This window comes from Calonectris borealis, chromosome 1, assembly GCF_964195595.1.
Source record: "Calonectris borealis chromosome 1, bCalBor7.hap1.2, whole genome shotgun sequence".
In the NCBI taxonomy this organism is placed as follows: Eukaryota; Metazoa; Chordata; class Aves; order Procellariiformes; family Procellariidae; genus Calonectris; species Calonectris borealis.
This window is the reverse complement of record NC_134312.1, coordinates 67,283,803-67,300,970: the sequence shown is the minus strand read 5'-3', so window position 1 is coordinate 67,300,970 and position 17,168 is coordinate 67,283,803. Positions and strand designations below refer to the sequence as shown.

General features: G+C 43.9%; 1 protein-coding gene across 1 annotated transcript in view; it reads right to left on the bottom strand.

Moving 5' to 3' along the window:
• Positions 1-17,168, bottom strand: part of DENND5B (DENN domain containing 5B) — a 117,488-nt gene that overhangs the window by 24,102 nt on the left and 76,218 nt on the right. The window contains exons 5-8 of the mRNA XM_075142986.1: positions 15,408-15,941; positions 13,782-14,013; positions 11,533-11,683; positions 1,193-1,286 (exon numbers count right to left, since the gene is read on the bottom strand). Coding sequence (XP_074999087.1) covers positions 1,193-1,286; positions 11,533-11,683; positions 13,782-14,013; positions 15,408-15,941 — 1,011 coding nt within the window. The remainder of the gene's footprint in view (positions 1-1,192; positions 1,287-11,532; positions 11,684-13,781; positions 14,014-15,407; positions 15,942-17,168) is intronic.

Here is a 17,168-nt window from a genome sequence, read left to right as displayed (position 1 = left end):
AGTGGTTCCTCACGCTAACAACATCTCAAAAGCAGCTTTCAAAAAGAAAAACTAAAACATACCAGGCAGCATTCAGAGAAGGATTTTTTAGGAGGCCGTGCAGGAGGGGGTGGTCCCTGATCCCACTCCCAGAAGGCCATTGAGTTCTGACGAAGCAAAAGCTCCTCCGATGGCTAAGAGGAGGCAGATGCCCCAATGGCAGAATAGCCAGAAAGAAAGAGGAGACAAAGCAAAAGAAGCATGCATATGATCCACAGCCAAAAAAAAGAAGAAAGTAAATACATGACAAGTATTGAAAAGGCTCTGCTGAGATATACACGAGGCAACATTTAAAATATACTTGCAAAGCCACGTTAGCAAAAATAGCAACAAACATGTACAAGTGCTGTTTTGCTGTGTTTCCATGAAACATCGTTCGAAGCTGCGGTTCAAGGGTCCACTCATCCATTCAGGTTCTTTTGCAGTGGAAATGCCAGCACCGGCCAACATTATTCAGCAAGATTTACCACAAAACAGCACGAATGTTTTATTTTTGCTAGTGACATACAAAAGAAGCACATGGACATCAATGGAAAAATATGTCAGAAAATATTTAATGAAGGACGAGAAACTGAAAAGATGGGAAAGAAATGCATGTATGTGACTGACATTTACAAGATGCATGGGAGTTTCCAAGCTTTAAGCATAAAAAGGCCCCAAAGTCTTAACCTTTCAAATAGGCTTACTCATGTCAGGAATCTACGTAAGAAAGAGAGAAAAAACATTCCTTTAAAAAAGAAAAAAGTCCCGCCTCATTTGCCTCTATAGCACTGACATTTATTCAAGGACTTGACTTTTGCAGAGACCTTCACCCTGGCCAGAGCTCGGCAGCCGCACCCAGGCAGGCACCAGGGCTCTGCTCTCTGTGTGCGGTTACATGACTGGGGTCTATATCAGCAAATAAGCCATTTTCCTGATGACAAAGGGGATATCTTATTCCAAAATAATAAAAGCATTTTATTTCTGTTGTGTGCTTTGAAGTTGTACGACATACACAAGCATCTGTGACAAGCAGCATCTAAATGAAATGGCTGCAGAGACCCACACAAACCTTATGGTAGCAATAAAACTGCCCGAAGTAACAACGCGTCGTCTGTCTAGGCCTCACCTCCTGGACCACACGCTCCTGCCGCCCGCAGCTGACACCACCTACCTCCCTCAAATCGTTGTCCAGCCCGATGTGCTCCGAGTGCTGCCGCAGGCGGTCCTTCCTCCGCTGCGCGGTCGTGCTGCGACTGGCCCAGCGGCTGGGAAGTCAGAGGGAGGGAAGATACACGTGAGTGGAAAATATTGGGAGGGAAAGCCTGGGTCGGGAGCCAGAGGACGTCCGACAGGTCTGCAGCAGGAGAAGCAAAAGTGCAAACTGGGACGTTGCAATAGGTGCGGGTGCAAGCTGGCATCTGACCTCCCCGTGGGAAAGCGCCTGGCGGCGACAGGCCAGCCTGCACCCACGGGGTGAAAGCCCTGATGGAAACGTGCCCGCTGCCGGCCAGGTCTCCAGCGAGAGCTTCTGTGTTACCCAAAATGCAGATCATTGATGCCACCACCAGGAAAACCGTTGTAGTTGGTTACCCAACACCACCGTTGTTTGCTGCATTTGCTGAAGTTTGGTAAAAACGGTGTCTGTAGGAACAAATAAAATACAATGATGTATTCTAAGTAACAGCTGCTAAAATTTTCCTCTTTTGTGAGAGGTGGTACTTCTCCTTTCTCCACTTTCGCTGATACTTCCAGGAATTATTTCAGAGAACCTCGTCATTGCGATAGTAACTACTGTGATATTGGGTGCACCTATGTTTAAAGGTTATAAGCAATATTGACTTCCTGGGATTAACCATGTTGCTATCTTTACTGTATCTTTTTTTGCATCGGGTTTCTAAATACCACAGAAAGCCTGTATTTTTTGCTACATGTTCATATATGCCCAGTTGAATTTTTTCCTCATCTGAAGCTATTGCCTGAAAGTAGCCACTTGGTAACCAGTTTCGAAACTGAGCAACCTTAAAGCTCCCAAGCGTCCAAACTCCTTTATGCCAGATACTATAACAAAACACAAAACAAGATAACTCTGTCCCAAGGAATTTCTAGTCTGATTGTAGGGTTTCTAATAATACCATAGCCTTCTGTCAAATCCTTGAAAACAAAAATGCTCAACTGGTGCAGAGAATAAATAAGTTAATACATTATTTATAAAAGAAAGCTGAAATAACACTGTATAAAGCAACCTATCAAGCATTAAAAATAAGTATCTTAATGCACATGAAGGCTACATCTTCAGAATGATATTACTTAATTACTGTGGTTCTGTTTGTTAAAATTAAAAATATCTTTTAACTACAGCAAAAAAAAAAGCCTTTAAGTGTACAGCCTTTCAGTCACTTCATGAAGTCATCTGTTCTGCCCCTTTCCTGCACTCAGAAGTTGAAGAGCAAACCCAAAGCGAAGCAGAACACAAAGCCTGCCCAGGGCAGCGCTCCAGCTCCCGTGCCTGGTGGGATGTATGAATAAGGCTCCACCTATGGGAGGAAACTGCCTGGCAGAATTTGAAGGGATAACCTAAATCTGGAAGAAAAAAAAAGAAAGAAAAAGACAAAAAAGATCCACCAAGAAAACCACACCCCACACTTCCCAACCCCAGTACTTAAGTCAAAGGGACCCTCCAAAACCTGTCTCCATCCTGGCCCCTCTACTCCAGACTGAAGTGTCCATGCTGGGCACCACGCCAGAACAACTGCTGTGAGATGGCTTTTTCTACAGGAGCTGTAATCAACAGGCAGAGCTCCTGGGGATTTGGGTTCTCTGTCTTTAGTAGATCTATACAGAGGGAAACCCAGAGGTGCCCACATCAAAGACAGAAGTGTGTGCTTGGTGAGTCCCTCCACACAGGTGGTATTGGCGAGGACAGCCGTCTCCAGATCCCAAACCCATCTATTTCTACGTGCACCCCAAACAGGAGCACATACAAATAGGATCTGGGATCTGAACTATTTGAGCAAGCAGTTTCAGCTGGCGACACGCAGGCAGATGCATGCCTGGAGGAGGAAACCCTTGCACAGAGCTGGACTTGGGTCCTGACATGTCCAGCAAACCATCAGGGACGCGCAGGGAGGGGAACCTGACCCAAGAGAAGTGCAGGGACGTGACCCCTGGTAACCAAACCCTCCTGTTTCCAGAGAGAAAGACTTTGCATGCATATACCTAACTATCTCCACCAATTCCTCCAGTGAGGTGACTAAAGACCAAATTTTGGCTAAATGCACAGGTAAAAAGAACCAAAAAAAGGAGTCACAGGAACTACAGTTTCTATGGTCAGAATCGAAGTCCCTTCCTACCTTCCAAATAACATCAAGAAAACAAGTGCAAAGGAAGAAATAAACATCTGGGTCTGCATATAATTACGATTCAGCACCTTGCCATCCCATATGACAAGAAATTTATTTTTAAAGCAACACAGCCTCAAGTCTCTAGTAACTAAACAAAACAGCCCAATAGGTGCCTGCACAGCAAACGCTGATACCTTCTCAGAGGAATACATTACTGACATAAGTGTCTTTGCACCTCCTAAGAAGTTTTAAAAATACACAGCCCATGAATTTAATAAGTCACCACATTTTTTTTTCAGAAGCAACACCCAATGCCTCATTAGATGACTGAGAGGGGGGGAAATAAAAACGTACATTTCAATAATCTCAACAAGTAAAAATGCAGCAGAAGAAATGCCCCCTCGAAAAGAGGATAACAGACATAAAAGTGACTTTCGCTACCTGGCTTTGGAAACCTTCCATTTATTGCAAGTTAGTACCACACTTTTACATTTCACAGAATAGAATGCCAATAATACATTGGAAAGTTAAGTTATAGATCAACTATTATCCATATCACATTTTTCTGCTCCAATTTATATGATATTTTCTGAATTCTAGACAAAGCTTTGATCCTTCTCCACCTGCATTTCTGTAGTTACTGGAAGATTTAAGAATTGCTGTAAGTGTCCTCTGAGGGAACATGTCTCACCGAAGGCGAAAATAGAATAGAAGCCACAGAATAATTACAAGTAATGCACCATCATTAAAGCGTTTTCAGTTAATTCCAGCTCTGTACCCCATCTGGGACAAGGCACAGATCATTCTCCAGATTATTAATCAGAACTATTTGAACATTTTCAGCATGCAAACATAAAGATCATTGGCTCTTTATGAAAAAAAGACTGCTGCTCATTAGCTGGAGCAATTACACACGCAGCGAGCTGCATGCTCCCTCTTCCCCAACCTCTAAGCCAAGTAAGAGGGAGCTGCTGGAGTGCTGGGCGAGGTCTGTGCATTCAGATGCTGCTCTGAATCTCCCCAGGAGATTTTGTGAAGATGTAACAGCAGATAAGCAGGATTAAGCAGCTTTTTTTTAAAGCCTTTTCTTTACTGGGCCACATAGAATTTTCCAAAAATAATGCTTCAGTATTACAATAACCATTCCCTCCCCCCTCATCAGCAGGGATTGCATTTTAAATTACTTCTCCTCTCCCTTTGGTCACTCGAAGTGATTCTAAGCGGGGGTAAAAGTCCTCCACAGTGGCCACACCACCTCCCTTGGGTTGCCAAAATCCCATGCGGGTGTCTCTCCTGGCCCTGCTGTCAGCTGCTGCCTTATTCACACCTCAGCCCTCGCGCTGCTGAAGCAGCAAGGAAAGCTGTGCTCACGAGGGCAAATGCCTGCTTGTTTCCAGCCCTTACTCGTGGGCGTTTCAGCTAAATCACTACCGCCTGTGTCCCTGTGGAGTGGATGCCAGAGGAGACGAAGCCCTCCTGGCTGGTCCCTGCCTTGGGAGGACGAGCCCTGAGCCGCCTGGTACCTGGGAGCACACACAGCGCTGCTGCCCAGCCTAGGTGTTGCCCGAGTACTCCCTGACCCAAAAAATGCTTTCTCCCCTTTATTTTTTGCCTCTAGAGCCATGAGCATGGACTAGTGGCATATTTCATTTATTCCTCACAGCGGAGGCATTGCTACAAGCACCAAGTCTTTGGGGACGAAGCAGCTGCAGCTCGGGCGCTGTGTCGTGGAGAGCCCAGGGACAAGCTGCTTACGTGGAGAAGGGAGAAAAGGCTCGTTTCGGTAATCTGCCCGTATCTAACTCCCACGTCCAAAGACGGATGCTCTTCACCTTCAGGGACTGCAAAAAAGCAGTGACATTTCAGAGGAGGGACCAGGGAAGACTGTGCTCTGTTCAATATAGAGAAATGAAATGAAGATACCTCCAACTAAGACCCTTTTAACATGAAGACAGTGAAGTCAGTATTGTTTAATATCAAACTAGACCCAACAAGCATAGGAATAGGTTTGCAGAGGTTGGAGGAAATGTAAAGGTGACACTTGGAGAAGATGACACTCATCCTGTGCTTAATTTCTGTATTAAAAATGGTAAGATAGCATCAAAGCTATCTTTGATGTTAGAAGCCAAGCTAGCAAAACAGCAGTGTCACACCAGGGACTGGCCATGCTGTACTGCAATCATATGTACATCTCTCTCTCTCCCTTTACCTCCCCCCTGCTCCACCCATCTTTTTAAAGCTCCACAGAGAAATGAAGAAATGATGTTTACCCAAACCAGACATAGGTGTAATGGGCAGGATATATACTGCAGTACTGCTGCTAGAGAACAAGAATGCAAGACAACTTCATTCACAGACTGATTTAACCAATATTACTATCACCATGAAAATTACTGTCGTAATTTACAATCTATTTACAGTGATAACAAAGAATGAAGGAAGGAGAAAAATGCACTTGTCTATAGAATAGAACCTATATCTTCTCATATAGATCATCTCCTGAGGCAGATTGCTATTTAGGTCTGCAAATAATGACAATACCCCTTTTACCTCTATAGATCCATCAAAGGAATTATCTGACTGCGTTTCTGTATTCACAAATTAGCACATAGATGTACTGCGCCTCCAACAAATCCCCCTAAAGCATGCATGCAGCCTGCACACATCAAATACACGCAGACTGCACATGTAATCTGCTCCGGTTCAGGAGCAGTTTGACACAGAGATTCCAAGTCAAATATATGTTGGACCGAACAAATTAAAAGGAAGGTCGAGAGCAAGCTCCATCTGATCACGGATGGGCTGACAGGAGGTGGGTTCTGCACTGTGAATCTGCTCTGCACTCGCTGCTCCATGGTAAGGAGGACGAAGGCTCAAATAGAGACTAACACACCTTTTCCACCCCTGCTGTAGGGCTGGACAGGAAAGCTTTTGAACTGCTGATTGGGTGGACAAAAATGAGCAAAATGCCTTGCAGAGAGTGGTCTTGCACTGACCACTCAGTCTGTCTCGTCAGGTTATACAAAAAAGTTATTTAAGAGGGTGGTACCCACAACTGCCCTCCTCTGCAAGGAACATCTGTAGCAATTTGCCAACATCACCCCTTAAGCCCTGACGAACCACTGTCCTAAGTGGTATTTAGTTTGCAAACTCGCTTGAGACAGTAACACTGTTCAGGGCAGAGTAAACAGAACAGAGGATGCAAGGATTCACCCACATTTTTCCCTGTGAACTTTAATCCTGCACAGCTATTTTAAAATTATATATTAGCTGAAATAAGTTAATTGCTCTTTTACTGCCTTGCACCAGTTGAGCAGAGGCTCAGTACACAGGAGACTCACCCATCAGGTTCCAAGTCCCCATAGCAAAAAATAATTTAGTTAAAACCAGAATGACTTCTATCATCATCTAGAGATTCAGCAAAAGGATACCACTTTGCATTATATATATATAAAATATTTTCTTTAAAAACATTAACCAATGTCAATGTTAGTGAATAAGCAAACAGTAGTCCTATTTAAAAATGAGGAGAACCAGAGCACCAGGCAGGTAAACCTCGGGCAGTTCACAACCTGAAAGGGGGGCCAGTGATGGAGGCCACAGGACAGTGCTCACACAAGTCATGCCATAAACTGGAGCACAAAAATGAACCAATTTCATAACTCTTTTAATGCACGAATTTTACAAATAAATACTGACACAGTGGTGATGTCAGCAAAACACAGCACAGAAACAAATGCCTGGAGAAAGCAAAGAAGTACTTTTGAAATTTGCTTTATGGGTAGGAACAACACATCACTTAGCTAAAGCCTGAGGTTAGGAGGCCAAGTATAGCGGGATCTGTGCTTGGACTGCGCCCTCCTTTGAGGATCGCTGCAGGTCAGGTAGGACACAGAGGACAGACAAAAGCACGAAGCTCATGGGAGGTCGGGATATAAGTGAGAGGGCTCAGGAGAGAGAAGTGGCCAGGGCAGAAAAGGGGAAACAGGCTGCTCAGGGGAGGAAGCAAGGAGGAAAGCAGGGCGCAGATAAAGGAGGTAGGAAAAACAGGGCTAAACAAAGAGAAAGGCAAAAAGGATAATTTAAGCCATTTTGTAAATGTGTGACAAAGCAAAACCTTCCTTTGAAAACCGAAAGAAATTAAGAAAAAAAAATCAGCTCAGTTGTTCTTTGCAGGCATTCACTACAAATTGCCAGAATGCAAATAGATTCCCATGTTTGGTGTGCAATCAGTGTTTTCCTCTGCAGTATCTCATTTATCAAGCTTCTTAGTACAAATTAAGTTACAAGGTAATCAATTAGATTGAAAACACAGCTTGTTTCATTGTTTTAATTTTGCACTGTAAGCATATTCACCCTAATTTAACAATTAGCTAATCAAAAACCATGAAGTGTTTATGTAGCTTGGCTTTTTGTCATTCAAATTCCTTTCCTGGATCATTGCGAATGCATCAGCCAGTGGAGTCCCAGCTACCATTTTAAAAGCCTGGCAGAAAACTGCACGCGGGGAAGGAAGAGGGGAACACGTAGAAACCACAATGTGGTGCTGGGCTTTGAAAAAGGGAAGGAAGACTCCGGAAACTGCTGCTCATTGCCAGATAAACAGACAAACTGTCTAAGGGACTGCAGCCTGTTTTCTCCTGGGATGCTTTCTAGGAGGACTCCTGCAGAAGCCACTGCTTTACAAGGTTAGAGCAGCGTGGACAGGCCACTTCTGTACCCAGAGGAAGCTGCAGCTGCTGTCTGTACATCCAGAAGGTTTTCCCACGACGTGGGGGATGTACCGAAGGCAATGAGTGCAGAGGGAGTCCCTCAAGTGGGACATTGCTGCCTGATGGGAAAGAGGACAGAACTGGGTGGGGTTTTGTTTTGTTTTTAATTGCTCTTAGCTAGGATGAATTGCTCTTTTCTTTACAGAAAAATAACGTTTCTTTTAATTTCTAGAAATATTTGGATACAATAATTATCATCTCTTGCTTAAGTTTAGATCTGCATATTCTGCGGTTAATGTCTTTCCACGTTCTGGTAGTCTTGGTCGAAAAGATGATTAGAGAAACTGTACACCTGGGAGCTCATTTTCCAGTTTTATGGAGGTGGGGGTTCGGGGTAGGGTTTCTTTGTTTGTTTGGGCTTTTTGTTGTTTGTTTTTTTTCATTTTTTTGTTTTCATTTCTTTTCAGTAAAGTGCAGTTTGGAGTTATTTTCAGTGAAGTTCTTGCTTAGCCGAAGAAGTCAGTGTTTCCTTACCACTACGAGGGAAGAGGTGAAGACGAGCCCTAACGACACCAGGCACGCACCTGCAGTCTGGCCAGAATAGGAGCAAATGGAAAAGGAGGCTCTCCCAGCCCACAAATGACCAAGCAGATGAGAGAAAGCAGCAAGCTGTGTGACGCTGGCTGGGGCCAGAGGAGCGCAGGTTCACCCCCTTGTCCAGTCCTCTAGAGGACATCTTGAGGGGAAGCGGGAGGAGGCAGCAGAGTGACAGAAGTGGGGCAAAGCATGCTGCCGAGCATGGCCGCGGGCTGACAGATGAAACATTATTAGACTTTGCTTCTGTGACAGACCTCGGTGTTTTAACGCTTACACATGGTAATGTGATCAACACTTGTTTCCAGCTGCGTTTAGGTGGAAGTGATCCAATATGACTGTCAGCCCTTCCTCTGTCCCCAGGCCCTGCTCTCCATGCCCAGCAAACACGAGCCAGACACCCTCTCTTCCAAACACAGTTTCTGCCTGTCCAGGCAACATGGTTTTCTGGGATCACACACAGGATCAACGACTAAACAAACTGAAAGTGCTTGGTCTTTGCATTATATTTCTGATTTAGATACATTATACATATAACAGCCCTGTAACAGCCAGGCAGTGCTCGAAGGGAATCGCTAGATAACATTTTGACCTCTAGTTATATATTTGTTAGTTTATCGGTCCAGAAAGGGAAGCAATAAAAATCTGATTGCTGACCAGTGAGGACAGGTTTTCATTAAAACAGCTTTGAATTGGTTTATTTGCTACTGTCCAACAACAATTGACTGTAACATGGGAATGTTTTTTTTTTTTTTCCCCCTTGCAAATACACTTCCTTACACATTCAGGACAAAATTTGCTACGTAGAACTGAAGTCTGCAAAAATAATTCTGATCTACATAGCAATATCCTTTGCATTAACTTTATGAACACACACATGAGAAGTGCCTGGGAATGTAGCTGAAATGACCTCTTCCCCCATCCCCACAGGCAAAGGCCCAGTCCTCTATGCAAGTATAACATACCCCCAAGAAGCATACACTGGGAAATTCAAATTAATGGAAGGCTATACTTCAATTGATTTTGTGGTCAAAAGAATTATGATGTATTTGCAGAGACCATGAAAAGGCTATCTTTTTTATACGTGGGTGTAAATTCATCAGAATTACATCTCTTAAATGTAGATAGATACATCTCTTAAATGTGTAGAGAGAGAGTCCTCTCAGCTGCTCACAAAAAAAGCCAGGAAGCAGAAAGATATAAACAGATGGTCTTGAGATTTTCCAATTACAAACCTTTTTGGCAATATACAGCTGGAGGAATTCCAAGCATTTGTCACTTTGACACTGCTTTGCGGTAAGTAATGGGATTTTGGTACTTAGAAATTCTGAAACATGCTGCAATTTGAAGACCAAAACCAGCTATCTAGAGCAAAATTATCACTCAAGGAGTTAAAGTCACATTTTAGAATAGGCACCAATCTAACAGAAGCATCTCAAAAGGCATAAGGAAAACTATTTTTAATTTGATGCTTATTCATGGATTCACTAACATTCTGCAATAGAGCCAGAAGATAAAAGCAACTTGGAGCAGGCTGAGCACGCTCACACTGATGCTGACACTGTAAAACTGAAACCCACCATAAGGATAAGAGGCAGACTGCTAAACACAGCATCCCACAAGAAGAAGAAATCCTCCACTCCTCAAGGGAGCACTACCTGTAAACTTTTGTCTCGGTTTGCAAGAAGACTGCAAACAAAGGAACTTTGAAATATGCATTCCTCCTTTTATTTTTTTACTTTGTTTAAAGAATTTCAATTCTTTAACCGTTTAATGCTTAAGGATATCTTATTTTATTATTTGCAAGTCTTATACCTAGTAGGTTATTAAAAAGGGATTAGCTAGCACTGGGGTGCACAAAAGGTGTATAAATAGAACTGAGTGGGTGCCTCATACAGGAGCTCAGAGCAGTGTGTGTGCATGCACTTGTCTAAAACAAGAGCTAGCTTTAACATTTGGACAATCGTAGCTTTTGGAGCTCTCAGATTTATCTCTGCTCCCATTTTAACCTACCACAGAAACTGGAAGCAAGGGCCTGAGCTAATAATTTAATGAAGCAGTAACCATTGATGCACAAATCTTCCATTTCTGAAGGGGGAGAAAAACCCCTTCTTTCCTGGGTTTTGAGGGAAGAAAAAAAAAGTAACTTACAACACTTACTTTATATTATAGCTGTATAAATGTAAAGTGTATTAGTTGCTCCAGGTTCTCATTTTACATTAGGCAAATTAACTATATAATTACATGCTCGATTCCACAGCTACAGGTACCCCTACCTTCATATGAAAGTGCACTACAGAACCCTATCAGACCGATAAGAGTAATCCAGGTACAGAACCACATAGTTTCCACCCTCACCAAGTTATTCTTCCAGGTTATTCCAACGTGAAAACTGAAAGAGAGCTGTAAAAATCTTTGGGGCATGTAATAACAATTAAAGAAAAGAGAGGAACAGAGTGGGCATTAATTTCATTCTGCATGATGATGTGGAGGCTTCAATACCAAAATTTATTTCAGAATCTAAATTTTGGCTTGGGTTTCCAAATTATCCTATTCAGTGCAAAACAGCAAGGAAACGAATTTTAAATTTATTACGGCAATGATAAAACTAAAAACATGTATGAGAAGACACAGAAAACAGTACCGAGGAATCTTTCCAAAACCAGAGCTAACACTTTCTAACATAACCCAAACTATGGCTGTAACTTCAAAATCACAGCCTGAACAAACCAGAAATGGAAAGAGTTGCTACGGTTCATTAGACTGGCTGGAAGCCATCCAAAATTAGGACTACTGTCCAATGATGTGAATCTTTTATATGAGAAACCTCATATAAAAATCCAGAAAATAAAACCTGTGCTTACTTGTTATTGGTAGGTCCCGTTGCCAAGACATCCGACTGCAACTTCGGGAAAAATCCTTGTTCGTATTTCCCTTGGCCAATCTTCATATCAAGTAAGTGCGGGTGGATGGCTGTGTGATCGATCTTCATCAGCCGCTGCTCGATGGACTGGGCTGCAAGTTACAGTCACAGGTGAACAACCGCATTAGTGAACCACCTGAAGACACGTGCTACGACAACAGAAGGGGTCATGCTCTGATCCCTGAAAACGCTCTAAGAAGTTAAATAGTGACTTTAGACCCAGAAATCTGTCGCTTACAGAAGTGATGAAACATCTGCACTGTTATTTTGTTATATGGCTTTTAGTTTCTTCACCCAACACAACTAGCACTGGCACAAGCAAGTTAGCCGTTAAGCAAGCCAGGTCTTTACGGGAGCCTGCGCGATGGGTTATGAATCGGCAAGAGCAGTGCAATCTCTCCCTGCAATTCGGTGTTTGGCTTTAACGCTCCTTGGGTAGAATGGAGACCTCTGAGGCCGGCTGCAACTCTCTGCGGGGTCAGGCACCTCGCTTTGCCCCAGACACGTCTCCTTGGGCAGACGCACGGGGAGCAATACCCGAGTTTTGCAAACATCTGGCACCTATAAAGATTGTCCTCCTGAAATTAGATATGCCAGTACTGGATGACAGGCCTTCAAAAAGCACAGCCAACTGTAGCAAGGCCTGAGCAGCATCAAAAAGATGAACAGATGCTTAGAAACAGGGGAGGCTACAGCAAGACCAGGGAGGGCTCCCCGGGAATCTCGGTTCCGCTGAGACTAATGCGGTTCAGTCGTTTGCTTCAAGGACGTGAGGATTTCATCTCAGATCTCGCGCAGGATGAAAATAAAACCTGTCACCCTCTCAACATTGAGTCAGATGCACTGTGAAGGAGAGGGGAAAGGAGGTGTATGGGGGAAATCAGCATTTAATTAGCAACTTTAATATTCAACTCTCTATAGCCCATCCATTAACGGGCAGGCCCGTTCTTTTCAGCATATCACAACTAGTGAATAAATATGCAAAATGTGGAAGCTAAATCCATTTTCCATTTGTCAAGAACAACACAGAACTCGTTTCCTATTTTATAAAACTGTGATGGGAAAGAAACTGTCATAAAATTTACACACATTATCATTAGAAACTCAGCAGCTTTTTTTTTCCCCTCTCAGAAAACAAATCACTTCGTATGGTTTTATTTTGGAGAAAAGGACTGGGTAGTGTGGGGTCAGAGGGTTTGAAGGGTTCCGAAAATAGTAGGTTAAACAAGCAGGTGCTGGATCAGTGCTAGGGTCACATATATTGTGAATGGTAAATATGAAGGAAAGTTGGTATTACTATCAGTTTGCTGCTTTTCGCAAGACAGAAAATGAGGTTCCGGTGCCACAATATCTACCAAAACTAGACGCTGAATAGACAGTCGACCTGCAAATTAGAATTGGTTTTAGATAGAAAAAGTTAAGCAGACACAGGATTTCTATTTCTGCCACATTTGTAACAAATAAAACACTCTGAAGGAATTAAACAAAAAAAAACCATGAGAAATGTGTTTGCCCCAGTTCATTAATATGCGTCCCAACAAATTTAAGGGTATAATTTCCCTGTATTACTTGGAAATGAAATAAATACGTGCACAGTAAGAAACTCAAGTATAATTTGAAAATACATCCTGTGACTGTAATGGAAAAAAATCCAAGTCTTCAGCACACAGCATATTGTTCAGTAACACTGAGCATCTATTGCTGGAGCTACTAAATATGCCACACAGGATTACATCCCCGACATCTCCCACTGCTCTAACCAAATGGCGTAAGGCAAAAAAATGTCTTTTTACGGGAAGGGGGAGATGAGGCCAGTGGAGCAGACACAGGGGCTCGGCTCTTCGGTGTGGCTGGCGCTGGTCCCACCACCACAGTGAAGGAAAGCTCTCCTGGCAATGGAGCAGGAGCTGCCTGAAATGAGAAACGGTGAGCCCAGCTCCGTGGTTTGGTTTGTGTTCATTAAAGGCACCAGCCTAGGAGAGCTTGAAGGGAAGGAAAAGGCTCCCGCTATTTTTGGTGTTTAAAAGCATGCTGAAATTTTTGCCTAGGGAAAATAAGGACACCGCTGAGTCCTCCTCAGGTAGCTCTAGGGCTTCCTCATTGGCTGCAATGCTCAGATGACTGAGGACCTATATTTCTTTGTGGCTGACATTGTACTTTTGAATATTTTACTAGCCCGTCTGAACGTACCTGCTTCTTTCAAAGTGTTGCATTTCTGATAGTTGGATGTCCGCAGTGCAGGGGCCCTTACATTATATAGCCTTATTTTCTCAATCCGGGAGTCAAAAACTCGCAGAAAAGGGTCCTTCTCTTCCCACTGGGAGATTATCTTATTGTCTATGAAGGTTGCAAACATCTGTGTTTCGATGAAGTGTGAAAGGAATGGGAGGTAAGGCTCGGGTTGGTCCGAAAGGAAGGAAGCCTGAAATACAGAACAGCTTGTTAGTGCCACGTTCCCACCTGGCGTTGACATGACGAGCCGTCCTGCGGCAGAGAACCGATCCAGCAGCCAACGGGAAGGTTGGACAAGGCTTCCCCACCACAAAAACACCTCTCAGAGAGGTGTGAATCCATCTACAAAGGGTTTTGGTTTGCAGGTCACCTCTTTGGTCACAACTGTGAGAAATAAGCAGTTGGGGAGGCTTTGTGACACTAGAGTAAAGGGAATATGGAGTTGCTGAAGTAGTGCCCGTGCTGCCAGCTTTTTGAAAGCAGCCTAGCAGCTACTACCTGCAGGAACGAGCCCTGTGCAACCCATGGCAGACCACCACCACATGTGCCCACTTGGGACCTCTGGTCTGCGCATCCCTGCTTGGGACCAGATCACTTATTAAGGTGTCATACATATCAAGGGCTGTACAGTGCTCTTCAGCTAATGTTCTTTTGTGAAGTTAGGCGGGGCAATTAATCATGAATTTCCAATTAAAACTGAGTGTGTGCCTAAGTCTCTAGCTGAGCTTTGAAAACCCTAACCTTAACAGCCCATTTTATTGTAGAAGTACTAGCAGAGATTGCCTGAACAACCCCTTCCTTTTGAATGCTGCACTGTTCAACGCCTGAATACAAACAAGTCCAAAAAAAGGTATGGCAGCATTTTTTTGATCAAAAACTGACTCAGATCAATATTTAGTCTGTTCCTGACTGTTTATCCTTCTACCATTCTCCTTAGAAAAGGACTTGTATCTGAAAAAGCTGATGGCTAAGAGCGCTATCTACTTTGCAGAGTCACTCGGAAATAATAACTGTGCAAGCTTCCCAACATTTCTCATTCCTTTTGCTAGCCTACAGACTCTTTATTTCCCCATTTCTAATCTCGGCTTCCTTTTCACTCTTGTGTACTCACTACAATGGAGTCATAACAGTACTCTTCTGCCATAATGATGCGATAACCTTCTACAGAACAACACTACACATTAACAAAAAGCTCTACTGTGAGATTAGGAAACAAGAAAGACTGGGTTTGGTTTTTGTCTCGTGTATGCACCTCTCCTCTCAGCAAACAAAAAAGAAAGAAAGAAGTCACTTTCCATTGCTACCCTTCCACCAAACCCACAGGAGAAGCCCCATCAGGTGGGCAGAACCCTGCCAGCTTGGTTCGTACAAGCCAGGACAGCTCTGACCGGCTCAGTGGATCTGCACTGATTTACTTTGGCAGGCGATCTGGCCCTGTGTAATCAAAACGGACAAATCTCTGAGAGAGGCAGACGAAGAACAGCGGATTAAAGGGTACCTAGGCTATATATACATAATATACCTATTCTCCCTCCCTCCCAAAAGCACTTTCAGATGGAAAAATGAATACACGGCTATCTTTACTTTGTCAAAGTTTTGCATTTGTTCCCTGTTTGTCAGCCACGACTCCATATCGGGGGCAGCCTGAATGACGAAAGCCTCGTAGTCTGCGAACATCTGCGTGAAGCGGTTGGCGAAAACCTCGCGAAGCTGCACGTTCAGTTTATAGTCCCTCAGCTCCACCTCCTCACATGGCAGTTTCCCATCCTTCTCCTTCTCCGCGAGGGGAGCCGTGATGGTCATTTTTTCCATTGTCACGCCCGTTCTCTTGGCGAGGGCTTGCAGGCGGGCGATCGTCTCATTGCCTTTCAGCAGCTCGTACATGTTGAGGGCATTGCCGGGGATGTTCCCGTTCTTGTCGTTCACCAAGTCGCTAAGAACCAGGTTCTTGAGTTTGGTGGCGCTGTCGCTGCAGTGAAGGTTACCCTCCGGCGGGATCCCAAACTGCAGGAGAACCTCAGAGATTTCCTGGATAAACTCCAGCTTATTGGGGAATTGGGGGAATTCCTCTGGCAGTTCAATGAAATGGTTATCGATGTCTACAAAGCACAAGTTTGCCTGGAATAAAAGAAAAGTTTCAAAACAGACGCTCTGCACTGAATTGGCTCCCCTGTTAAGTAGCCCTATTTTCCCAGTGTGCTTCCAGACAGAAGGGTAAGAGCACACAGATGCAGGAGACTTTAGCTGTGTTGTCTAGCCTGTGACATTTCAGACTTCAGTAAAGCTGAGGGCCAACTGGATGGCAATGATTTAATGAATAAATAAAGCCTCCTGCCCTCTCCTGTTCTGCCATGACTTGCAGATCCCAAACTTCCCACTACAAAGTTTCGATATCCCCTCCCAGACCAGCCAAGGACACACCAGCACGCAGGACGTGCAGCACCACTTCTCAGCCCACGGAAATACTGTTTGTGTGAATTATCACATCTCAAGGGCACGTTTATTTTAGCAGGATCCATCTGCAAGAAGCCTCTGTAGCTGTGCTACCAAGGAACGAGATGTTCAGTGAGAAAGATGACGCTGCTACGAGCAAAGCTACAAAAAAGGGTCCCATGCAAAGCCTTTGGGATCATGTCTGAGTATAGCTTGTCCACTAGAGGTCAAGCCCTATTTCCCCACTCCCCGCTACCCCCTGTTCCATGGAGGCTTTTAATCTTGGCAATTCCTCTGCCCGAGATTTAAACAGAGTGCTCTTAGACAGCTTTGCTACGAATGCAGATGGATCTCAGCCCGTAAGATTAAAGCTAAGTGAAGACATGAATCTAGCAGAGCAGATACTTTTACTAGGAAAGTGTCAATGGGGGGATGGAGGAACCCCACATAAAAATTAATTACATTGCAAATGCACCCTCAGGAATAATAGCAGAATGAAAAACAGTAATTGATCTTCTGAACTGCGGCTTACATCTGAAATTCTCTGTCTGAGTGCACTGTGCTGAATAAAATCTTAAACCAGGTCAGATTCCCAAGGTGCTGAGCTCCGAAGGGTTTTGCCCTGGCATAAATCTGCAGAAGGAGAGATGCAGGAACCCACAGGGCAGCAGCAGCAGGTCTTTGTTAGCCTCACTCGGCCATTACCACAGCTCCTCTGCCTTCTCCAAGGCACTTTTACTGTTCTTTACTTCTCACCAAACACTGTAGACTAATCTTCAGATTATGTGAACAGAAAAGACTTATTTTTCTCCTTTTCTGAAAAGGTTAATTTTCAGCAGGACAATACATTCCACGGCAAACAATGGTTATAATGTACTGGATATTTCAGGGACATGCTTGAGATTTCACCTT